Source organism: Crocuta crocuta, unplaced genomic scaffold, assembly GCF_008692635.1.
Source record: "Crocuta crocuta isolate KB4526 unplaced genomic scaffold, BGI_CrCroc_1.0 scaffold580, whole genome shotgun sequence".
NCBI lineage: Eukaryota > Metazoa > Chordata > Mammalia > Carnivora > Hyaenidae > Crocuta > Crocuta crocuta.
This window is the reverse complement of record NW_027527940.1, coordinates 1,825,681-1,852,443: the sequence shown is the minus strand read 5'-3', so window position 1 is coordinate 1,852,443 and position 26,763 is coordinate 1,825,681. Positions and strand designations below refer to the sequence as shown.

The following is a 26,763-nucleotide window of genomic DNA, read 5'->3' as shown; positions in this document are numbered from 1 at the left end:
AGGGCTAGATGAAGATAAATTTAATTCAAGAAATAAGCAGGATGTATACTGGGAGCCAGATTTCGTTTCCCATCCTTTTTCACAGTTGCTATAATAATCTACGACTTCTAAAAATAAAGCCATAAGGATGGCACAACCAGAGCTTGCTAACTAAGAAATAATGAGGCTAAATGAACTACAGATTCATCAGCTTATAAAAGGAACGGCCCATTGCCTCAATGGGTTGCAACATTTCTTTACCCTAATTTCACCCAGCTAATATCTGATTTGGGAGCCAATACCTCTATCCTGCCATTGTTTACTTTATTTCTTTAAGCAGACCCAGAAATGGGTGGTGGTAGACAAAAAGACCAACCATCAAAGCTGCTCAGTGACTGAAGTTGAAAAACTCCAAGAAGAAAAAACACACAATCAGATGAAACAACTATCCTCAGTGGGTCTCACAGTTTTCCCATTGCAAGAACTGTGACTTAGGTAAAATATGGGAGGCTGTGACATTCTGAGAAGATGTTGAGCTTGGAGTAAGTAGACTTCAGTCTAAGTTCCTTGTGGGATCTTGAGTACATTTGGATTCTTTGGGTTTCTATTTCCTTAATGGCAACATGGTGACAAAAATGATGCCTATCCACAGGGTTACCAGGATGACAAAAGGCATTTGGGATGGGAAAATACTTTATGAAGTATAAAAGGCTGGTTTTCATCACCTCCTTGGATTGTAGTGCTGGTTATGGGGACTAATCATTGCCTCTCTCCATGTTTGGAACCACTAAGAGGAGTCAGAAGTTGTATCAAAGTCATCTTTATTACTAGTTAAGCTGGATTTAAGAACATGGCTTGACCTGTGACTTTTTAGTATAGCTTATAACACACAATCTTCTTTACACCTCTACTTGTCTTGATTATACTATAAGCTTCCGGAGAGTAGAGATTATGCCTCATCTCTCTGTATTCCCAGAATTTTCCACAGAGCCATACAAATAGCAGACACTTTGAATGATAAAGGATCACATTAATTACATTTATACTCTAGTGTCTGTGTGAAGCCTCTCTCTCTACTACCCTGGGGACTCTTGGAAGGAAGGGTTCATGTCCTTTCATTGCCTGTGCATACCATAATTCCCAGCACATAGTAGGTTCTTGATAAAAGTGGCTTGAAAGAAAATGAAAACAGAAGGATACCAGAAGGTCTAGTGCCATCCAGGGGTTGTACAGAGGGAATTAAAGTAGGAAAGTATCCTAAAGATTCCATTCCTGATAGCTTGTTCATTTGGGAAAATGTCTACCTACAAACTGTGAGGATTTGAGACTGTTTTCTCCACAGTAAACTTTAGCTTTTGTCTACTTATCAGGTACCCTGGCTATCTGGGAATCTTCACCCTGGATATCTCAATTAGAGTTACTCTGCTAATGTTCTTAGAAGAAAAACACTGTCCCTTGGTAATTAACTTTGAGCCATGACCAAAGCCCATGACATCCAATGTTTGAGTGTCTAACACTGACCCTTGTTCTTCTCCCAAGGGATCCACACACCACAAAGTAGTTTCCTTTGGGGTTACTGTTAGAATCAGGTCACAGCACAATACCCAGGCCTCTTGGACAAGTGTAGGAAAACTGTGAGAAATAACATCTCTGCCCCCTGCATGGTTAAGCTTCCTGGTAACTAAGGGAGATGCAGTGCTGCCAGGCTAAGATTCAAGCAGAAGTCAGAATGAGATGGCACACAGAAGGGGTAGGGATCTCAAAACACTATTCTAATGGAGTGATACTCCTTAGTGCAGGGTCTTGCAGAGAAGGAGGAAAAAAAAAGGCTTCCCATACAGATAAACTTTCAGTGCCTCTATGTGGCACATGTAGGACATGCAATCACTCAATGGCAGTCACCTGAGCAGGGCTGCTCTTTCTGTGATTCTCTTTGTGTTTTCTAAGCCCTGAGAGAAGCTCTGTGAATCTGATGCCTTGAGAGATGTGCACATGTGTGCACTGTGCTGTGTTCAACCATGGGAGCATTCTCTGATTTTGCCCTTCTGGAACAAATCAGAATAAAGCAACTTTACTTTCAAGGTCTTAAAAAGATATAGCAAGTTCTATTTCTTAACACAATGGCCAAGAAATTGGTGGGCTAGAGGTAGTCATCTATGCTGGCACAAGACTCTGGTGTTCTGCCCCACATACCAGGCTCTATACCATACAGCTGATGCAGGATAGGAAGGGCAAAGCAACTTCAAAACCAGTAGTCTGGTGCAACCAATAGATGTCTGTGCAGCCACTCGCACTTGTGGCATTGAGCCACAACTCGAAATGTTGCTAGTCTCATTGAGGCAGTGAATTTTAAAATTTTATTTGATTTTCAGTAATTTAAATGTAAAAATGGATGACTAATTCATGTATTACAAAAATTTTAAGGTGAATCTAATTTTTCAAGTGTAAATTTTATGAAATATAAATGCAAATCAAGTACTTCTGACAAAATGCAGTGTCCACACTGAGATCTGTTTTAAGTACAAATTATATGCAGGGTTTCAAAGACCTAGTATCAAAAAAAAAAAAAAAAGAAAGAAAGAAAGAAAGAAAGCAAATACTACTACTAATCTTTTATATATTGAAATGAAAATGCTTTGGATATATTGGGTTAAATAAAGTACATCATTAAAATTAATTTCACCAATTTCATTTTACTTTTTCCAATATGGTTACTAGAAAATCTAAAATTGTGGCTTGTGTTCTATGTCTATGGAACAGTGCTAATCTAGACCACAATTTCAATTCTCTCTACATGGAGTTTCACTTGACCAAGAAAGAACTCAAGAAACCTACCCATTGCCCCTCTGCGCAGTTCATTCTATTTTAGTACCATGTTTGTTGGTGGTTTTCCATTTGCTAGGCACTTTCTATGCTGGAAATACAGCATATTAGTTCTTAGCAGACATTCCAAATGGAGATATAAACAATAAAAAAATAAGGCGCAAAAAACTCCATCAGCCAACTCTATCATAGCCAATTGCTATGCAGAACTTAAACTAGAGTAACGTGATGGTGAGAGCCAGGCAGTGAGGAAGCTGTTGGGAAGAAGTCTCCATGGATCTCCATGACTCTGGGGAGCCATGTTAAAGCCTCTGCCCTCACATCAACTAGGTTTAGATCCTGGACAAGTTATCCTCTTAGGATAGCATCAGTTTTTTTCATCTGTGAAATGGAGTTGCAATTAGTAACGGAACTTGCTTTCAATTCTGAAGGCATGTGATTTTTCCATATATTCTAAAGAATAAAAATCCTGTCCTGGAAAATGAAAGAAAGGGAGAAATGTGCATATCCTGACCTCTAATCCCTTTCAAGATTAGCAACTGCTTATCTGATGTCTCCCTTCCTTTTCCCCTCACCATTCAGTTTTTTATTTTTAAGAAAATGAAAATCATTTGATATTTAGCCAACCATTCTCATATAGTATCAAAGGGTAAACTCCTAAATTTCCTGGTGTACACACAAGAATGTTTTTCTCTAAAATGTGGACCAGCTTCCTCATAGAAACAATTAGATATCCTGCAGAGACTGCCCTTCTTCCTTTATAATTATACTATAACTACCTCAGAAGTCTATAATTTCCTATCTTTCAGAACTTTGTAGTTTTCAAGTACCCACTGACTGGGAAATCTGGATTCTTAGACTGGCAATGACTCTGCCAAAGATTCACCTATGGGAAAACATTTCCAAGGAGACCGCATCTATGAGAGCCACATCTCCAGGGAAAGAATAACATACCTGGTCATACTCATTTATCATCACAGTTTAATAATGCACAAAAGAAGCCTATGAGACCACATCAGGGGAATTTCCAGGACATCTCTAACTGAGGGGCCACATGATGGATGGATGGCTGCATAACCAACCATTCACTGGTCACCTCCAGCCCTTAGACAGAACATCCAGACTGGTTGTCAATGAATGAGATTTATGAGAGGGACTAGTAGGGGTTAGGAGGGAGATGTAATAATTCGTATTTGTAATATGAAGTATGAAAATGAAAGCAAAATCCTAGGAATGAAAGAGAAGTGAGGTTTTACTTTAAGTCCAGATTAATGGGAGGAGTAGGGGAGGGGATGGTGATGGTAAGAATGACAATAACCCAACGTTTATGGCACTGTTCTAAATGCTTTGCGTGTGTTAAATGCATTAAATGTAGTAAAATGTATGCCACAAAATAAATTTTTTTTTTCTTTGAGAGAGACAGCACATGTGTGAGAAGCAAGAGAGAGGGAGAGAAATAATCTTAGGCAGGCTCTGTGCTCGGCGCGGAGCCTGATGTGGGCCTTGATCCCAAGACCACGAAATCATGACCTGAGCTGAAATGGATGCTTAACTAACTTAGCCACCCAGGTGTCCCTCCAATTTTTTTTTAAGTAATAAAAATCTATTGAGAATTTCTGTGTTGCTGGTTATTGCCTCCCAACCTGGAAGGAAGAACCAACATTGTAGGAAATCACTTAGAAATCACACGGTCCCAGCACCTCTGGCCAACAGAGGAAGGAGCAAAATCATTTCACTGAAAATTGGTCAGATTTTGTTCATCCAAGAAGGTTTGGGAGAACAGATGCAGAAGGGACCATCACATGATACTAGAGGCAGGATGGGAGTGTGCTGGACTCCAACTGGCTCCTCAAAAACCAGGGGAGAAGCAGATCCATTTCTTCTCCGGGCATGGAGTTCCCGGTGACCAGGCTCTCATTTCTTACCCTCGATGAGGCTGTCATTGCGCATGTAAAACTTTCATCCTGTAGGTTCAGGACAAGGTTGTCAGCAGTGAAAGAGATATGGTTCTGTGATGTGGCAATTGTCTTGGAGATGTTCTGGGCTGCCTGGTCTTGGCAGTTTGATATAGCCAGGGTTATTGCTCAGGACTTCTTCAAGGTAAGAATGTTGGGGTTAAGGGTTTACATAAGACTCAGCCTTAATCCCTGGCTCCATCCTTGCTATTCCAGCCCTTCTCTTCGCTGTCAGATCCAAGGTTGTACTCACATAGTTCATGCTTGCTCTCACTTTGGTCTCCACCTGTGCATCCCCCTGCAGGCAACTGCCAGGAACTGGATGCAGCAGCAGAAATGGAGGCAAGGCCAGCTATGTCGCTAGTTTAAAGTGCTTAACCCAGTGTGTGGCACATCCAAGGACTCCCAGATCCAGGAATACAACATTCTATCTCTGTCTTTCATGATGGGGTGTGATCTGCACTCCTACTAGAGCTCACAAGAGAAACTAACCTCATGTCAGCCTCTGTGGGGCTTTCCTTGATATTGTATCCGTCAGCCTCTGTGGGGCCTCTTTTCCTCCCCATGCCCCTGCAGGTTTCCTGGGAATTGCTTCCTAACACGTTGCTTGTCTAAAGGCTCAAAGACGCCTCATATAAGGGTTCAAGGTCTGCTTCCAGGGAGCCCAACCCATGACACTCACCAAAAGAGAAATGAAAGTCTTGACAATATCAGACCAACTTTTTAGGTGAAATGTGGGATATTTTTCTCCCTAAGGGATTTCTACAGCTAAACTATTTAAGACTTAGGTTTTATTTTCTAGCTCAATTACTTTGGATTTACCACAGGTCAAAATAACAATAAGATATCAAAGAAATAATACGACTGCATTTGTCTGAGCCTCATTTTCCACCTTCAGGACTTCTCCTATGCCATGGTAAGCTGTTTAGACGTGACCCCATGTGTTCAGGCAAGAAAGCTGCCCATCCACTCAAGCTTCCTTTCAAGCTGGTGCTCCCTAACTTTGGGGGGCGTTCATGTCTCATAATGACTGCAGGCCAGAGATGGAATCTTAATAAATTACCACTCCTATTCAAGTGCCCGCACTTTGGAGCTTCCAACTCTCCTCTTTTTATTCATCTCCTTGTTGTAACCTGGGATGCTAAGACTGACCTAGCATGTACTCAGGGCATGGTTTTTTTTTTTATCTAGGTAAACTCCTCGACCCTTGCTTCTCTGCCTTTAGGGGAAAGTGGGCACATTCTCATTTCTTCATCTAACCAAGGAATTTCAAAGTAAATTGTAGCATCTTTTTATTTTTTTAAATCTCAGAGAGTTCTGGTGCTCTCTCCAATGCCCTCTTATTATTAGCAGACCTCACAGCAGCTTGCACATAGCCTGAGCTCTGTCCTGTGGGGAGACAGTTGTTTGACTTTGAGAGAACATCTCAGGGAAATCATTATACTCAGTGTTAAACAGACTCACTGATGACAGGACACAGGAATCTTCATTCTCGCCTCTTCTCATCAGACATGGCACAATTATATACCCAGTACTAGCATTCACTGGCAAGGTCAGAAACATACCCTGGGCACCAATTACATATAGACATGGGAATCACATCTAGATCTGTTCCTGCCTCAAGGGCTCACCATCAATGTACACCTCATGTCATCTGAAGCTCACAGTCCTATAGAGAAACCTTCCTGGGAGCTTTAATACCAGCTCAAATCACTCTTTTTCTCTTTTCTTTTTTTTTTAAACACTCAGCCCTTAGTCTACTACCAGCTACTGTCCTCTGTTGCCCTTACTTTATGGTAAAACTTTTATCAAAAAGCTGTACAAACTCAGTAGTTCATTTCCTCATACCCTACTTACTCCTGGATCCACAACCACCCCCAACTGAGTACCTGTTTTGAACTGGGCACTGTACTAAGTGTTCCATATATTATTAGGGAACATTTATATTAACAACTCTATGAAGTATAGGAATATTATGCTTTAGTCAGTTGAATGTTGGTCTCCCAAGTCATGCTGCTAGTAGTTAAGATGGGAGAGTAGTAAGGGGACCCTGGGCTTGTCTCCTTCCTCAAACACAGCTAGATCAAGATCAAACCATTTTGAATACCTAGGAAATTGATCAGAGGATTAACAGAACAATCTGCATAATTGAGAGAGAGAACATAGGAGGCACATAGTGCAGAGAGGTGACCTGGGGGAGAGAAGAGCCTTGGTGCTGTGGAGGGGAGGGAGCCCTTTGTGTGGAGAGCAGAAAGACAGAGTGGTGGGGGAAGAGAGGGCAGAGTATTGGGTTTGTGCAAGAAAGCACTACTCCCGAAAGACAGGAATAGTGAAAATGCACAGGGGACTGCGCAAGAAAATCGTTCCCCAAACCACTGACGGGAAGAAGGAGAAGGTTTCAATACTACCAGTTTCTATAAACAGTGGAGCAGAGTCTGAAGTTTCAGAGGTCTGTGACTGGTGGTGCTCTGGTGAGGAAGCAGGATGGAGCCCCAGGAGTGGGCAACAGGGTCTAAGGATCCCCTTGATCACAAGAAGAGAAGCACTTCCCTTTGTTGGAGTGCATTTGGTAGAGGTGATATGGCCTCTCTGCAGGCAAAAGACCCAGCAGGTGCCATCAAGCTGCCACATATGGGAACAAAGACTCTGACTGAGGGCAGCAAACCCTGGTGTTGGTTGTGTGTTGTGATTTACCATAAACTATGAGCTGCTGCTACTGCACAGTTATGTGACTGTTTCCTGGGATAAGCCTGTACCAGCCAATGTGGGGAGACCTTCCCCCAGAGGATCACTGCAGGTCCAAGCTCTTGGTGTCCCTGAAGTGTGGGGTTTTGAAATATAGCCACGTCTGAGATAAAACTCTGGAAGAAGGTGCCACCTGGTAGGCAGACAGTTCGGACATAGGCAGGGGGAAAGCAAGGAGCTGATGGAAGGGGCAGACACAGGAAGGGTGTTTCACCACTGGCTGTGAGGGTGCAAACTTCACAATCTAGAGACTAGAGAGGAGGATTAAGCCATTTTCACTATTAGTCCAACATAGATCCACCCTAGTAAGCTAAACAGTGGAGAAGGCAGCTCCACTACCTGCACATTCCAGGCACATCTCTGCTAGGGCAAGTTAACCTAAGAAATCAGAGCACCAGGCCCCTCTCCTAAAACATTAGCAAAAATCCCTTCCATGTGCTTACTCTACTGTACATAGACTGCTGCGTTTCAGTTCTAGGGGAAAGTGGATCTAGCTTCATATGGGTTTTTTGTTTTTTTTTTGTTTTTTTTTGTTTTGCTTAATCAGTTTTTTTTTTCTTTCTGTTTTTGTTGTTTTCTTTTGTTTCTTGGATACCACAAGAGCAAAAAAAATTTTTTATTTTATTATTTTTAATTTTTTGATTTTTGATTTTTCTGTTCTTTTTTTTTTATAAAGCTTCTCTTAAAGCACCTAAGATCTAGCTTCTTTTATTTGATTTTTAAAAAAATTTAAATTTTATTTCATTCTATTATTATTTTTTCCGCCTCCAAAAGCCTAAGATGGAGGAATTCACCTCAAAAGGAAGAATAGGAAGCAGTGATGACAAGGGATTTAATCAATGCAGATATAAGATGTCTGAACTACACTTTATTATAAGGATACTAGCTGGGCTTGAGAAGATCTTTCTGATGACATACAAGAACTAAAATCTAGTCAGGCTGGAATTAAAAATGCTGTAACTGAGATGTAAACCCAAATGAAGGCCCATAAAAACAAGGATGGATGAGGCAGAGGAGCAAATTAGTGACACAGAAGTTAAAATTATGGGAAAGATTAAAACTGAAAAGGAGAGGGAAACAAAGGTCAGGGATCATGAAGGCAGACTCAAGAGAATCCAGTGATTTATTAAAATGTAGTAACATTCATATGATAGGAGTTCCAGAAGATGAAGAGAAGGAGAAAAGGGGGGCATAAGGTTTATATAGGCAAATTATAGCTGAAAACTTCCCTAATCTGGAGAAGCAGACTTAAAAATCCAAGCAGCACAGAGAACTTGCATTAAATTCAATAAAAGCTGGCCATCGCCAAGGCATATCAGAGTCAAATTCACAAATTACAGAGACAAGGAAAGAATCATGAAAGCAGCAAGAAAAAAAAGTCCTCAACCTAGAAGGGAAGACAGATCAGGTTTATGGCAAATCTGTTCACAGAAACTTGACAGGCCAGAGGGAGTGGCAGGATATATTCAACGTTCTGAATGGGAAAAATAGGCAGCCAAGAGTACTCTATCCAGCAAGGCCGTCATTCAGAATAGGAGCATAGATAGAGTTTCCCGGACAAGCAAAAACTAGAGTTTGTAACCACTATACCAGCCCTGAAAGAAATTTTAAGGGTGATTCTTTGAGTGAAGAAAAAAGACCAAAAGAACAAAAACAAGAGTGGACCAGAAAGCATCACCAGAAACACCAACTCTATAGGTAACACAATGGCATTAATTCATACCTTTCAATAATCACCTTGAATGTAAATGGACTAAATGTTCCAATCAAAATCAGAATAGATAAACAACATAAGATCCATCTATTTGCTGCCTACAAGACTCATTTTAGACCTAAATACACCTGCAGATTTAAAGTAAAGAGATGGAGGGGTGCTTGGGTGGCTCAGTCAGTTGAATGTCCAACTTTAGCTCAGGTCATAATCTCACAGTTCATGGGTTTGAGCCTTGTGTCCACTTCTGCTGAGAGCTCAGAGCCTGGAGACTGCTTTGGATCTGTGTCTCCCTTCCTCTCTCAAAAATAACTAAACATTAAAAAAAAATTTACAAAGTGAGGAGATGGAGAACCATCATGCTAATGGATGTCAAAAGAAAGCCAGAATACCCATACTTATATCAGACAAACTAGATTTTATTCTTTTAGTAAAAAGTACTTTTAATGGTTATTTTTGAGAGGGGGGAGAAGGAGGGAGGAGGCGGGGACAAAGGGTGAGAGGAGGAGGAGGAGAAGAAGGGGCAGACAGAGAGGGAGACACAGGATCCAAAGCAGGCTCCAGGTGCCAAGCTGTCAGCACAGAGCCCAATGCAGGGCCCAAACCTACAAACCACAAGATCATGACCTGAATTGAAGCTGTACGATTAACCAACTGTGCCAAAGCAACCCAAACTAGATTTTAAAACAAAGACTGTAACAAGAGATAAAGAAGGGCATTATATCATACTTAATGGGGGGGTGTATCCATCAAGAAGATCTAACAATTGTAAATACTTATGCCCCAAGCATGGAGGACCCCCAACATGGAGGACCCAAATATATAAATCAATCACAAACCTAAAGAAACTCATAAATAATAATATCATAATAATAGGGGACATTAGCACCCCGCTCACAGCAATGGACAGATGATTTAGCAGAAAATCAACAAGGAAACAATGGTTTTGAACAACATACTACACCAAATGCACTTAACAGATATATTCAGAACATTTCATCCTAAAAGAGCAGAATATGCATTCTTCGAGTGTACACTGAACATTCTCCAGAAGAGATCATATACGGGGTCATGAATCAGTCCGCAACAAGGGCAAAAAGATCAAGATCATACCATGCATATTTTCAGATCACAATGCTATCAAACTTAAAGTTACTCACAAGAAAAAATTTAGAAAGCCCTCAAATATACAGAGGCTAAAGAATATCCTACTAAAGAATGAATGGGTTAACCAGGAAATTAAACAAGAAATAAAACACTACATGGAAGCAAATGAAAATGAAAACAAGACAGTCCAAACCCTTTGGGATGCAGCAAAAGCAGTCCTAAAAGGCAAGTATATTATAATTCAGGCCTATCTCAAGAAGCAAGGAAGCTTCCAAATACACAACCTGACTTTCCATCTATACACAACCTGACTTTTCATTTAAAGGAGCTAAGAAGAAACAGCATATAAAACCTAAAGCTAGCAGAAAAAGGGAACTAATGAAGTTATAGCAGAAATAAATGGTATAGAAACAACAACAACCCTAGAGAACAAATCAATGAAACTAGAAGCTGGTTCTTTAAAAGAAAAAAAAGTGATAAACACCTAACCAAACTTAGCAAAAAGAAAAGAGAAAGGGCTCAAATAGATAAAATTACAAAGGAAAAATGAGAGATCACAGCCAACACAACAGAAATACAAACAATTATAAGAGACTACTATGAAAAATTATATGCTAACATATAGGGCAGTATGGAAGAAATGGACAGATTCCTCTAAACATACAAGCTACCAAAACTGGAACAGAAAGAAATAGAGAATTTGAACAGACCCATAATCAGCAAAGAAATGGAATCAGTAAACCAAAACCTTCCAATACACACGAGTCTTGGGTCAGATGGCTTTCCAGAGGAACTCTACCAGACATTTAAAGAAGAGTTAATACCCAGTCTTCTCAAATTGTTCCAAAAAATAGAAATGGAAGGTAAACTTCCAAGCTCATTTTACAAGGCCAGCATTTCCTTGATTCCAAAACCAGACAAAGACCTCATTAAAAAGAAGAATTATAGGAGCACCTGGATGGCTCAATTGTTTAAGTGTCCAATTTTGGCTCAAGTCATGATCCCATGGCTGATGAGTTTGATCCCTGTGTCAGGCTCTGTGCCTGCTTAGGATTCTGTATCTCTGTCTCTCTCTGCCTCTCCCCTGCTCACACATACGCTCTTGCGCTCTCTCTCAAAAATATATAAACATTAAAAAAATTTTAAAAAGGAGAATTATAGGGTGATATCCCTGCTGAACACAGATGCCAAAATTCTCAATAAAATACTGGCAAATAGAATTCAACAATACATTAAGTAAAGAATTATTCACCATGATCAAGAGGAATTTATTCCTGGGCTTCAGGGCTGGTTCAATATTTGCAAATCAATCAATGTGATGCACCACATTACTAAAAGAAAGTATAAGAACCATATGATCTTGTCAATAGATGCAGAAAGAGCATTTGACAAAATACAGCATCATTCTTGATAAAAACCCTCAACAAAGTAGAGATAGATGGAACATATCTCAACATCATAAAGCCAAAACTAGTATCATCCCCAGTGGGGAAAAACTGAGTCTTTCCTCTATGGTGAGGAAAAGGTAAAAATGTCCACTCTCACCATTATAATTAAACATAGTACTAGAAGTCTTAGCCTCAGCAATCAGACAACACAAAGATCACATGATCCTCTATTTGCCGACCACATGATCCTCTGTGTACAAGACCCAAAAGACTCCACCAAAAAATGATTAGAACACATGAATTCAGTAAAGTCACAGGATATAAAACCAGTGTGTAGAAATATGTTGCACTGCTACACATCAGTAACAAAGTAGCAGAAAAGGAAATCAAGGAATCAATCTCATTTACAATTGCACCAAAAGTGATAAGATGCATAGGAATAAACCTAACTACAGAGGTAAAAGATCTCTATGCTGAAAACCATAGAAACACTTATGAAAGAAACTGAAAAAGGCACAAAGAAAAGGAAAAGCCTTCAATGCTCATGGATTGGAAGAAAAAACATTGTTAAACTGTCTATATGGGTGCCTGGGTGGCTTAGTCGGTTAAGCGTCCGACTTTCCCTTGGGTCATGATCTCGCGGTTCATGGGTTCGAGCCCCGCGTCGGGCTCTGTGCTGACTGCCAGCTCAGAGCCTGGAGCCTGTTTCAGTCTGTGACTCCCTCTCTCTCTGACCCTCCCCTGCTCATGCTGTCTCTTTCTCTCTCTCCTAGAAATAAATAAAACATTAAAAAAAAAATGTCTATACTACCCAAAGCAATCTATACCTTTAATACAATCTGCATCAACATAACACCAGCATTTTTCACGAGATAGAACAATCTTAAAATCTGTATGGTATTACAAAAGACTCTGAAGAGCCAAAGCAATCCTTAGAAAAATAAAACTGGAAGCATCACGATTCTAGATTTTAAGCTATATTACAAAGCTGCAGTCATTCAGACAGTATTGTATTGCCACAAATACAGACACATATACCAATGCAACAGAATAGAAAACCCAGACATGGACTCACAACTATATGGTCAGCTAATCTTTGACAAAGCAGGAAAGAATATCCAATGAGATAAAGACAGCCTCTCCAAAAAATGGTGTTGGGAAAACTAGACAGTGACATGCAGAAGAATAAAACTATCATTTTATTACACTATACAGAAAAAGAAATTCCAAGTGGATAAAAGATCTAAATGTGAAACAGGAAACCATCAAAATCCTAAAGGAGATCACAAGCAGCAATCTCTTTCACCTTGGCCAGAGTAATTTCTTATTAGACATGTTGCTGATCATAAGGGAAATGAAAGTAAACATGAACTACTGGGCCTTCACCAAGATAAGAAGCTTCTGCATAATGAAGGAAAACAATCAATAAAACTAAGAGTCAGCCTACAGAATGGGAGAAGATATTTACAAATGACATATCTGATAAAGGGTTAGTATCCAAAATCTATAAAAAATTTACCAAACTCAACACCCAAAAAACACATAATCCAGTGAAGAAATGGGCAGAAGATATGAACTTTTCCAAAGGAGACATCCAGATGGCAAACAGACACATGAAAAGATGCTCAACATTACTCATCATCATGGAAATACAGATCAAAACCACAAAGAGATAGCAACTCACACCTGTCAGAATGACTAAAATTAACAACTCAGGAAACATGTGTTGGTGAGGATGCAGAGAAAGGAGAACCCTCTCACACTGTTGGTGGGAATGCAAACTGGTGCAGTTACTGTGGAAAAGAGTATGAAGATTCCTCAAAGTTAAAAACAGAACTACTCTACGATCCAGCATCACACTACTAGGCATTTACACAAGGAATACAAATATACTAATTCAAAAGTATACATGCACCCTGATGTTTATAGAAGTATTATCTACAATAGCCACATTATGGAAACAGCCCAAGCGTCCATTGACTGATGAATGAATAAGGAGGAAGTGGTATATATACACAATGAAATATTACTCAGCCATAAAAAGAATGAAGTCTTGCCCTTTGCAATGACATGGATGGAGCTAGACAGTATTATACTAAGCGAAATAAATCAACCAGAAGACAAATACCACATGCTTTCACTCATATGTAGAATTTACAAAACAAAACAGATAAAATTATGGGGAGTGAGGTAGGGGAGAAGAGATGGAAACAAACCACAAGAGACTCTTAATAATAGAGAAAAAGCTGGGTTGAAGGTGGGAGATGATGGGCTAGTTAGGCGATGGGTATTAAGGAGGGCACTTGTGATGAGCACTGTGTAGTATATGTAAGTGATGAATCACTGAATTCTATTCCTGAAACCAATATTGCAGTGTATGTTAACTATAATTTAAATCTTAAAAAAAAGCTTATTCGTACATCCTAACTTGGAAACCTGTGAATGTGACCTTATTTAGCAAAAAGGGTCATTGCAGATGTAATTAAGTCAGGCATCTTGAGAAGAGATTATGCTGGATTATCCAGTTGGATCCAAAATCCAATGACAAGTGTCCTTTTATGAGACACAAAGAAGAGGGGGAGGCCACGTGAGGACAGAGGCAGAGTCTGGCGTGATACAGTCACAAACCAAAGAACATCTTAGAGCCACTAGAATGAAGAGTCAAGGAGAGGTTCTCCTTTGGAGGCTTTGTAGGAAGTGTGGCCCTGCTGACACCTTGATTTCTAAGTTCTGGTGTCCAGAACTGTGAGAGAAAAAAAACATGTTGTTTTAAGCTACCAAGTTTTCAGTAACTTGTTTTGGCAGCCATACTTTCATAGATGGGAAACTGATGAAGATGCTCAGGAAGGAAGTGAGTAGTGACACTGACCGCAGCTCACAGGGTACCCTGAGGGATACCGTGGACACTGCTGGAGTCAGAGCAGAGGCAAGGAATTCACTTTGTGAGGAGCTATTAGGATGCCTGCAGCAGATAAAGGATTTATCCTTGTGAGAAGAAAGGCTCAACAACTTCTGAGGGAGAAGAGAAAGAGGAGGGAGAGCCTGGTGATGGAAACAACCCCCTAAAAAAGGAAGGGGAATGGTAGGGGTGAGCAAGAGAGGGAGATATGAAAGACAACACTGCAAGGTCAGCGTGTTTTAGGTTTGGGGGAGATTCTTGGATCCTAGCCTGAGAATCTCCAGTGTCCATAACATTTGTAAAGACAAAGGTCACACATTTCAGAAAACTTTCAGATTAGATTTATCACAAACCCAATACGAAGGTGTTGAAAAAAATCCGTTTTCTTCATTTAAAAAAATCTGCTCAAAGCCTGCCTAGGTGGCTTAGCTGGTTGAGCATCTGACTCTTGATTTCAGCTCTGGTCATGATCTCACAGTTCGTGGGATCAAGCTCTGCATCAGTCTATGTGCTAATATATCGTGAAGTCTGCTTGACAGTCTCCCTTTCCCTCTTTTTGCCCCTCTCTGGCTTACGCTCTCTCTCTCTCTCTCTCTCTCTAAATAAATAAATAAATAAACTTTAAATAATTCTGCTCAACCTTGCCTTATTCAAAACAATCTTCCAGAATTTTGCCAAATCCTGATCAGCTAGAAACCCCTGTTAAAATCCCCCACTAATGAGGTTTATGTGGATTAACGAGAGTTCCACTTAGTTGGAATCTGGGTGAGGACATGCTAGACTGCTTTCCACATTTCTTTTTTAAAAATTTTAAACAGGATTTGCTTAACAATAGTACAATATAACAAGAAAAAAAACAAGTTATTTAAGGACAGTACTAACATGGCAACTCACGTTTAGAAGGCATTTTGCAATTTATGAAATGTTTTTATACCCTTCTCATTTAGCTTTCACAGTAATCATTAAGGATATTATTATACTCATCATCTGTGTATTGTAGTTAAGGAAAATAAAGCAGCTCTGGAAGGTTATGTGCTCTTTGCAAAGTCCCACAGTTAGTAAGAGAAGTGAGAGCTCAAAGTACATCCTTTAAATCCAGATTCTGTGCTCTCTCCCAGCATATGTTTTAGCAAAAGCACTTTCATACAGAAAACTGATTTTCCTCATGAAGAGTTAACATTTAAATCTGCGTGTCAACAGTTCTTCTAAGTGTGAGCATGACTTCCTTCATCTACATTCCTGCCAACCATGTAACAAAGTACTCAAAAGTCATAAAATCATTTCTTTAAAATATTTTATTCCTCGGTCTTCACTAGAATTGCTTACAATGAGGTGTTATTAAGATTTGTTTAATCTGCATAAGAGAGTTTGTTGACTTATGTAAATTTAAAAATCACAACTTAAAATTAAAAAAAAAAACATTAAATCAACACGTTTAAGGACTCAGTATGCTTAACTTCCTGGGTTAATGTCACATTTGAAAGTGTTACTTCCTCAATTTTTCGGTGTGAATGAATTTTCCTTCAGAACCAAAGAAACAAGTTTTCCCTAGAGAACACTTGCAAGACTTTTCATAACAACAACAACAACAACAAATCCAAGTTCAAATTTGTGATTTGGAAAAGAATTATCCAGCATGATCTAAGGAAGACATAGTCTCATAAAATCAAGTTTTTCTAAAATGGGCTCAAGGGCCATTCTTGTGTTTTCCCTTTGATTTATTTATAACCCTAGCTAGTCCATTCCTTGTGCCTTTGTCATTGTTAAAAGAGAGTAAAAACTAACTTCCAGGGGCACTGGGTGGCTCAGTCTCTCAAGCATCTGACTCTTAGTTTCGGCTCAGGTCATTATCTCATGGGTCATGGGTTTGAGCCCCACATTGGGCTCTGCGCTGTCAGTGTGGAACCTGCTTGAGATTCTCTCTCCTTCTCTTTCTGCCCCTTCCCGGCTTGCACACGCTCTCAATCTCTCTCTCTCTCTCCCCCCCCCCCAAAAAAAAAAACATAAAAAAAGAAAACTAACTTCCAGTGTACACTGAAGAGTAACATGAAACTTCAAATTCCAATACTTCCTATCTCTACAACATGGTGATTCTGCTAGTTTCCTCCCTGACATCTCTCTCTTCCTTTTCCTTCCTAACTTACTCTGGTTTTGTTCCAAGATCCATTCCAGCACGAGGCAGCTCAAGTGTTCCATGGAAGCTGAACATTTCCTCCTCCTCCAGGATAGCCTTCCTTGTCTAAGACAGTGATTTTCAAAGTGTAATTCCCGGACCAAAGTTTCAGCATCACTAGAAATTTAGAAACACGAATTACTGTTCCTATCCCACATCTACTGAATCAGGAGCTCTGGGAGTGAGGCCCAGCAATCTGTGTTTAAGCAAGTCTTCAGGTGATGCTGTTGCATGGCTAAGTTTAAAACCACTGCTGTAAGCCAGTGATTCTCAACCCTGGTTGTGTATTAGAATCATCTGATACCCAGTTGCCACACTTCCCACTCCCTCCCCCAAAGATTCTGATTTAATTGATGTAGGGTAGAGTTGGGAAAGGGGATTTGTTAAAAGCTTTCCAGGTGATTCTAGTGCAAAGCCAAGTGCAAAGCAAAGTGTTTCTCAACAAACAATGATGAAAGCCAATCAGAATAATCTAGCCTAAAATACTGAATTGCAGTTTTGATGAAATGGATGCATCCATTTCCATAATGCTGACTGAAGACCAAATGTGTTATTACTATTATTATAGCCACTGGGGGTAGCATGAGAGAATTGCAGGCTAATAAATTGCTCTTAGCTACTAAATAGGACATGCTTTTTTATTTGTACAAGAGCAGAATCTTTAGTAGCCTCAAGAGTGACATATTTGCAAGCGGTGGTGGACAGACAGTCCAACAGCTACTGGCAGTGAAGGCACACTCAAATGGTATGTCTTATATGGGAAAGGGGTGAAAATCATTTGGAAAAGAATTTGTGGTAAACCAGGATTTGGCCCCAGGCAGTCTTCATCCAGAATCCAAGCCCTTAACCATGGCTGCTACACTGTTACTCTCTGTGGATATTATGAACAAGCAGTGTAAAAGGCAAGGGAAGACACCTTCAGTGGCAGTGGAAGAGATGATATTCCTTCATTTCATATGTGTCCACAATGCAGTATGTTTATGACTGCCTGTTAAACCTAAAGAGCCTACCTTTCTGGACTCATTACTAGTTTGGATCTAAACTGACCTAAACTTATGATTTATATCAACTTTCCCTCCTCAATCTTAGGGAAAAACTTCCTTTTACTTATCAGGAGAAACAAACCATGAAGACAGAATAGATGAGCCAACTTCAGTTAGTCCAGTATATGCAGGGCATTCAACAGCAAGCAAGATATATCAATAATAATATAGAGCATGATTCAAGAAATACAAACACCTGATTATAGAGCAAAACTTAATTTACTAAACATAATCACTCCTTGACTTTAAGTATCCAAACTTTGATTTGAATAGATATTGGTATATAAAAACTTCCTTTCATAAGCTCATAATAATTATCTTAGTCTTGTTAAGAAGGAAGTAGCAAAGTACCTAGTACCTAGGCAGAGACCAAATCTGCTAACTTGAGATTCAATGCTTTCCCAGCAGTGTCATGTTCTTAAAGGTTTTTGATGATGTTCCGTAGTTTCCATTATTTTTTTTAACCATAAAGTTATATGGTCTTGGGAAAAGCAGTCTTGATCATGTCCACTCTTTCCTCTGGAGAATGCAATCAATGATAATTTATGTCCCATTTGCCTTAATACATATTCTGAGGTATTCTGAGGATCAAATTCTGTGAAAATGTTTTGTGAATCAGAAAGTCCCATATAAAGATTACAGTGGAGCTCCGGGTTAGGTTGTATCCCTCTCTTGGAGAGAAGGCCCAATAAGAAAATTGACATTTATTGTAGGTCTTCTATGTGCTGTGTTATCTCACTCAATACTGTCTTAGGTAGTGGGCAGTCATATCCCATTTTACATGAGGTACATGGAGGTAGAGCAATTTCCCTAACAGAAGCCACCTACTAAGTGGTAGGGCTAGGATCTGAACCCAGGTCTGCCACTCAAAAACCTAGGTATTCTTAGCACTAGCTTCACACTTACTTTATGATGTAAAAAAGAAAAATGAATGCAGCACTTTTTTTTTTTTTTTTACATAACTGTGAAGGTTCTCATCACCACCCTCATCCTCAAGCTTTCAGTTGTTTCAAAGTATCATATAAAATGTGTTAAACCTTCTCAAAGGGCTAAAATTGGCAGGATGAAACACTCAATACTGTGGAATGGAGCTCAAGAAATAAAACAAACTAGACAGTTGTAATAAAAATAAAATATCAAAATCTCAATTTCCCAACCTGCCAAAGACTGTATCTCTTGGCCCCTATCAGACACACATAAGCCCCAGTGACTACTGATTGTGATGCAATGATCCAGAGAGGGCCTAGAGTTTTTTTTTTAAAGCCTCGCCTGATATCACTAATAGGATGTAAACTGTACCAACCACGGGTCAGAATCATCTCTAAGCAGCCATAGGTTACAGCGGAAGGGCCACACTATTGTGGTATGTGGTGGACGCACCAGGCAGGATGAAGAAACAAGCATGAACAAAGAGGTCAGAGAGACCTGGGTGTGAATTCCAACTCCATCACTCACTATTCAGTCACCCTGGGCCAGTCCTTAACTTACTCATCGGTTAACACTTCTTCATCTTAAGGCATTTGCCTCTGGAATGAATGACATGATATAAATAAACTAATAAGCAGATGTCTGTGAATGTAGTAGGCACTCAAGAGGGAGTGGCTTCTTTGATGATAAAGATAACTCATGAACTCACTCGTGTTCATTAGTAAGTAATTGTTTTTTTTTTAAACCAAAACTCTCCGTAGTAGACTAATGAGGATTACAAATTCTTACTAATCTTCCCTCTGAGTTGGTGTCCAAGAACTCTCCCCTTGAATAAGGGTTGATCTAAGTGATTCCTTTGGTCAGTACAGTGTGACTGAAGTATTGCTTTTGGGTTTCCAGGCCAATTCATAACAGGCCTTGTAGGTTTTACCCTGGCCCCACAGTCATGATCTGCAAAACAAGAAGTCTGACTACCATAATACTGTGCTGCCTCACATGAAGCCCACTTTGTCACGTGAAAAGGCCTCAAGGTAAAAAGATGTTGGCGGGCCCTAGGCCGTCCAGCCTCCAGCCCACATCCCAGACACTATGGAGTTTCAGCCAACCCTCGCCCAAATTGCAGGTTCATGAGCAATATAAGTGTGCTTCTAGCTACAAAGTTCCAGGGTGGCTTGTTATGAAACAAAATATGACCAGAACACTCTACCAGGTTTCCCCCCCCAAATTAAAAACATCAATTTGCTGAAGTATATAAAGTAACATGGTAAGTCTATATTAACTCTAGTTGTCAAGTCTGTTTTCGACACTGAAAAAAACATACTGTTTGTGGACAACTTTAATCCAAGCATAACTTAATAACTGGCTGACCAGTGACATATATAAGCTATTGAGTGTGAATTGTGCCAGAATTTAAGTTAGCTAGGGTTTTATGAAATATCCAATCCTCTTGAGTGAAAAGGAAGCTATAAATAACGACCTCTCATTCTTGGTGAAATTGTGAAAACCATTCTCTGAAGTCAGACTAATTGACCAGTGACCCAGTGCTCCACCCTCCCAGCTCTGTACAAAGCTGGACTCCTACAGTCAGCTACCTAGTAACCAGGGTGTTTATTAAGGGTCACTACTACCTCCTCCTAACTAGCACGAAACTACCTATGCTGGGCTGCTTGCATTTTGAGGCAAGGCTACAAACAATGAAACTGTTATGATAAAGTTGGCTTCTGCAGCTATCCGGATGTTTGAGGAAAACTCCTTTAGCTTCATAAAGGCTCTACTTGGGAGGATGGACCTCATTAGCATTCAACATTTGATCTCTGACTCACAGAATACTTACCTGATGCCTTTCAAATAATATATGACCTTATAATATTAAATGAACTTTGGGGCATATATTCAACATAGGTGATGAACTCAACAAACATTTTGCTGCTTCCCAAATCTACTGAACTCTTTCATTTCCTGTCTCTTCTGCCTACTTGCTTTCCCTTCTTGACAGGGTGTGTTTGTGTGTGTGTATAATCCTTTTTAACCTTCAAATGATCCTCCTCCCATCAAGGCAGAGTTAATCATTCCTTGATGACACTGCTTCTTCAATCTGTAAAGCCATTTTTCTAACAAGCCAGCTTACTATTTAAAAAAAAAAAAGGCAATAAACCCACAGTCCTATAGAATACATGGAAAAAGAACATGAGAGAGTCCATATAATTTGGCGATGTTTCACCAGCTGAAAACAGGCTGATGTGATCTGTGTTTCAGGTATTAGAATTTAGTAGCAGAAATAAGTTAATTAAAAGACCTAACCAGAATACTTTCTGTAGATAAAGTGCTTTGCACTGGGGGTGCAACATAACCTGAATTGATAAATTCTAAGGGCTACCTGGTGATTTCCATCTCAATCTCTCCTTATTTTCTTGGTGAAAGTTAAAAAGGAACCATCCAGTTTAGGAAAGATAGATATTTATACCTCAGCAAGAACCAGACAGACACCATGAACTCCAGGTTTTCCCAACTCAATGGCTTTGGTTTGACATGGAAGAGTGATGTCTATTGTCTGAAGTGGGTAAATATGAACATCAAACCCACCAAATGGTATTAGTACTGGTTTTTATATTCATTAACAATTGCAATCCTACCTGGAAATTTGTGGCACACCCCCCAGAACACATGAGCAACATGCATAAAGTCATAATCAAATACTATTCACTCTACCACCAAACCTAAAGAAATCACATTTTTATCATTCACTATTTAAGAACACAGATAACTAAAGGCTGTAGAGTCACCAATGATAACAAGTTCTATGTGACAAAATCCACAAAACACAGCCTAACATTCCTTCTTCATGAGGAACCTAAAGAAGGTCATACTGGAACCCTTTATTCTGCTACAAAACCAAGAACAATAGTGTTTTTGACACTCATCCTTGAATAAACCATGCTTAACATGCCAATTTAGTATTATTATAACAGAGTCTACATTACAACTGATGCCAAAAACAATAGAATGACTTAATGCTTGATACTTTAAGTACCTAGATGAAGCAGAGGGAAAATTTTCTATTGTGCAAACCTTGGTCTTACTCCAGAAAATGCATTAAATTTCTGGCACTGGACAAACAATAACATTGGTATATTCTAAAAGAAATGTGATATCAACTTACTTAACAGTTGGCAATAGAGGGCCTGTAAACTTCTCTTCATGGTATCATCTGGTCCTGCTTGTCCTCCAGTTTATTCATGATTCTGTCTAGGAAATCAGAAGAAGAAAATTGTTACACCTGGGGAACATAATTCGAATCAACTATCAAAAAGAACTCCATTCAACATGATCCTGGTTGTGGAGCTTAAAATACCTGACTTTGAAGAGGAAAATTCTTGGAATTAAGATATAACAACATCAAATTTTTAAAAAAAAAAATTTTAATGTGTATATAATTTTGAGAGAGAGAGAGAGAGAGAGAGACAGAGCATGAGCATGAGCAGGGGAGGGGGAGAGAAAGACGGAGACACAGAATCCGAAGAAGGCTCTAGGCTCTGAGCTGTCAGCACAGAGCCGGATGCGGGGCTCAAACTCAGGAACAGTGAGATCAGGACCTGAGCCAAAGTTCGATGTTTAACCAACTGAGCCACCCAAGCGCCCCCACAATTCTAATTTACAACAGTCTACGTTATACAAATACCAATTCATTGGTTAAATCCTGAAGCTATACATACACCACTGAAGGAAATTCATGTGGGCAATTAGAAAGTGAGAGTCTGACTTTGGAACTTTTGAGGATTTCCACTTAGCTTCCTCTGAATCTCTCGTTTTGAAATAGGAAAAACAAAAAATTTCTAATCTCATTTCTATTATGGTGTTCCCCAAACAGAATTACCCAAAAAGCTTTACCATACTTGAAGTTGTATTATGTTAAATAACTTTTCCATTATTTTCTAGTTATAAAGGATAATCTACAATATTTGGAAAATATAGTGAAATGAAACAGTAAGAATCTGTAAGGAAATACAAATTACCTATCTCTCCAGTCTTTTGATGTGTACTTCTATCAGGCTGTCTCATTTTATCTATATACTTTTGTTTGTTTTTAAGTAGACTCATGCCCAACATGGGGCTTGAACTCATGACACTCAGATCAAAAGTCACATGCTCTACTAATTAAGCCAATCAAGCGCCACCTCTATTACACATTCTAATTTTTCTCCCTAGCAGAAAAAATTTCTTGTGTTAGTATTATTTACTACTTTATTTTACATGGCACACAGTATTTCTTTACAGTAAATCCCTAGAAATGGAACCATAAGAACACAATTTAAGGCTTTGGAAAAATACTGCCAAATTGTCCTTTTTCCATTCCAGTATGTGGGAATATTCATTACACTACAATGTACCCAAAGATGGAAATTTATAATTTCTTTCCATCTTTGCCAATAAATAAGCAAACATTTCATCTCATTGTTTAATTTGCGCTTTATATGTTTATTCATCATTTGTGTTTTTAAAATTTTTAGTTCACATTTGACAAAGATCCTTTAGTCAAGCTCCCAGACCTTCTCCTTGTTCCATCCACACACTGCCTTATAAAACCTAGTTTTAGCAGGAACAGTTTGACCAGAACCCTCCACCCTCAGTATCCATCAAGCCCCAGGTGATAATTACCCTGGCCTGTCTTTAGCAAGAATATTGTTAGGTCAGTTTAGCCAAAAGCCTTTACCCCTGAGGTTTCCTCTTAGTAATTTTCCATCCACCGACCCCTACCCTGATCCTTGACTATAAATGGCCACCACCCCAAACTGCTGGGTTGAGACCAATTTCTCTCCCCAACTGTAAAATCCCATTGCATGGTTCCCTTACCTATCCCAATGGTCCTGAATAGAGCCTAACTCACCATGTTTAACAAATGTCACTGAATATCTTTTTCTTTAACACTTTCTTTAACCATTCTCTACTGGCATGCTGCATTATTTTCTTGTAATACCCCATGTGGAAGTGATTTGTCTTTAAAATGTTGGTACTGAGATATAATCCATGTATAAAATTCAGTCTTTGAAGTACACAATTCAGTGGTCATTAGTATATTCATGTTGTATAACCGTCACCAGTACCTAATTACAGAACATTTTTCATCACTCTAAAACAAACTAAAAAACAAAATCCAAAAACTCCTATGTTTAATTAGCAGTCATTTTCCTTTTCCCTTCTTCCCAGGCCCTAACAACCACTAATCTGCTATACAGATTTGCTCATTCTGTACACTTCACATAAATAGAATCATATAATGGATAGTTTTTGCATATGGCTCTTTCACTTAGCATAATGTTTCTTAGATCCATCCATCTCGTAAAGCTTGCTTCTCCACCCTCTTTTGTAAGAATGAGACACACACACACACACACACACACACACACACACACACACAGCCATGATTAGAGAGGCCTGCCTTGGTCCAGGATTACATAAATAGTCAGCTGCCTATATTTTCTTCTGGTAATTTTTATTTCCTTTAGATCTGTTTCTATACTTTGTGTTACATTTTACATCTCTGTTCATTCTTCTACTATAACAATAAGCGTTGTTTTACTTAAACTCTTGGTAAAGTTAGTCCTCCATTATTACTCTTTTTATGATTTATCTTGTTCTCTGAATATGGTTTTCTTCTAAATTAACTTTATCATTTTATTAAATTCCAGAAAAAATATCATTGGTATTATAGTTGTAATTATCTTCTACTTACTTTATTAATTTGGTAAAAACTTGATCTCTTCAATATCTGAGTGTAGTGAGGAGAAAAATAGTATTTTAAAAACTGTACCTCTGAAGATCAAAAGAATTCTTTTCAGAGAGTGAGCAACACTTCTCTGGGTATGGGCACAATAGCTCGATGACTAATTAAAGCCCCTTGAGTGTGATCTAGATGAGCAAGAGGGAGAAAAAGAGATAAATTGTTATCCATTATAAAATAAGAGATTTCAGTTCTCAAAGGATAGGAAATCAGAGGCAGTCCAGAAATCAGAGGCTGAAGAGAGGATACATGAGACATGTTGAGAGACAGAAGAAGGGCAATTCCAAAAGATAGGAGTAGGTGGGACCAAAGAATAAAAGATAAAGTGAGACATTCCCCAGAGGGGATGACCCAGAAACTTTAAGATGTGTAACATTTCATTTTTCTTTGTTTGTTTTATGCTATTCATACTTATACACTGCATCTACTCTTCCCCTCCACAATGCTTAGCCAGCACTAGTACCCTCAAAAATCTCAGCAAAAGTCTTGTACAAAATAGCCTTATATCGGTGGTGCTCAGATGGGCAATGATAGAAAAGAGACTATGTTCCAAGACAAGGGTGACCAGGAATAGAAAGGAGCCACAGACACCCTAAGCAATGGTTAGTGGGCATCTATGGAGGGCTTAAGGCTCAGTAAGCACTCAATTGTAAAGTGATTAAATGTATGAATGAATAAATAAATGATTAAGTAACAGGAGAGCAGAGAAACAGTTATTGTAGTTTATACTGATTTAGGAGAACATAAGCCCCTCAGTCATCTCTAAAAATGCTTAGAGATTTGTGAGAAACTGTTAGACTTTCAACAATATATACAATAGAGTCATTTTATTCACATAGGAAAGAAACAACGGAGCTCATGAATTGGGGACACTTGGTATCATCTGGGTTATAACAGGGCTATCCCAACTACAAGCACCATATGGCTTGTATTCATTCAAAATTAATCTTTATTTAGGTCTTTTTGTAGATTTTATAGCGTTTTTCCTTCATTTGAGATCTATAGTCGTGTTGAATTAATTCCTAGGCATTTTATATATATTATATATGTTACATATATATGTGTATGTGTGTATATGTGTATATATATAGAGAGAGAGAGAGAGACAGAGACACATTGCCACTGTGATGGAATTTCTCCTTCTACTGTATCTTCTAATTGCCTCTACGTGAAAATGATGGAGTTTTGTATATTCATTTCGTGACCTAACCAAACTCACTTAGTTCTAATGATGGTTTCTCACCTGCGTCTCTTGGGTGGGTAGTTCTGCTATGGATAGACAGAGAGGCACAATGAAATTCCATCTAAAGCTATTTTTTACCCATATAGTAGGAAACATTCCTTGTATCTGGTCCCTAAGGGAATAATTTAGAAGCTCCAAGGATGACAACTAACGTCTGGGATGAAATTCTAAGAAAGTACAATTTACAGCCAAAAGGCTGACAAAAAGAGAGGAGGAGGATGAAAGTATTTGCCCAAACATGCAGATACAATGTCACAGGTAGGGACTGCAGTGACTATTAGCTCAGGGAAAACAGAGGTACAAGTAACCTGAATCACTTCTTAAAGAAGGTGAGCCTAAAAGAATCCTGCTTCTCTCTGCTTTGGTTTAAATGGAACAGTTCTATCCATTCCACTGGTTCAGGAAGGGTAATTTTTCTCTTTCATAGATCACTTTAAATGTTCCAATTAGAAATGTTCATGTAGCAGCAAAGAAGTAATGAAGAGCCAAATGAAAAACTCTTGATATGTGATATGTAAACTGACTTGAAATGACAAGTTCATACAGAATAAGGAAGAATAGACAGCAAAATCCTAGAAAACAACAACACAAAAACCCACTAAGTCAGGGACAGGGGAAAGAGGGACTATCAGCCCTATCAGACACTGAAACAATCTCTAAGGCCTCTACATAATCAAGCCAATTTGATATTAACATATGAATAGACCCAATTATATATGGAAATTTATATGTTAAAGGCAGCATGTTAAATCAATGGGCAAAAAGATTAACTTTTAAGTAAACACTGAGAGATTAGCAGAGTAATATGGGAAAGATAAAATTGTACTAATTTCCAAATATTACACACCAGCATAAATTCCAAAGGACCAGGCCTTTAAATGTAATAAGTGTATGCAAATACTAGAAGAAAGGGTAAATTCTTCTACTGGGAGTAGAGAAGCTTTGCTAAATCTAAATCAAAGTATGAAGCAACAAGGAAAATATAAACTTT

The 26,763-nt window shown here is 38.9% G+C and overlaps 1 protein-coding gene and 1 non-coding gene across 4 annotated transcripts in view; both read right to left on the bottom strand.

The window, feature by feature from the left end:
- The window catches only part of TMEM108 (transmembrane protein 108), a 361,675-nt gene that overhangs the window by 155,497 nt on the left and 179,415 nt on the right, over window positions 1-26,763 (bottom strand). For 2 of the 3 annotated variants that reach the window (XM_077752298.1, XM_077752300.1), the window contains one exon: window positions 21,911-21,996. In XM_077752298.1, the coding sequence (XP_077608424.1) occupies window positions 21,911-21,950 (40 nt within the window). In that variant the 5' untranslated portion in view covers window positions 21,951-21,996. The remainder of the gene's footprint in view (window positions 1-21,910; window positions 21,997-26,763) is intronic. The other variant, XM_077752299.1, reaches the window with a different exon arrangement.
- Window positions 4,987-5,202, bottom strand: LOC144221826 (small nucleolar RNA U89). Its single transcript, XR_013332191.1, has one exon. It is a non-coding gene; the product is annotated as a small nucleolar RNA U89 (small nucleolar RNA).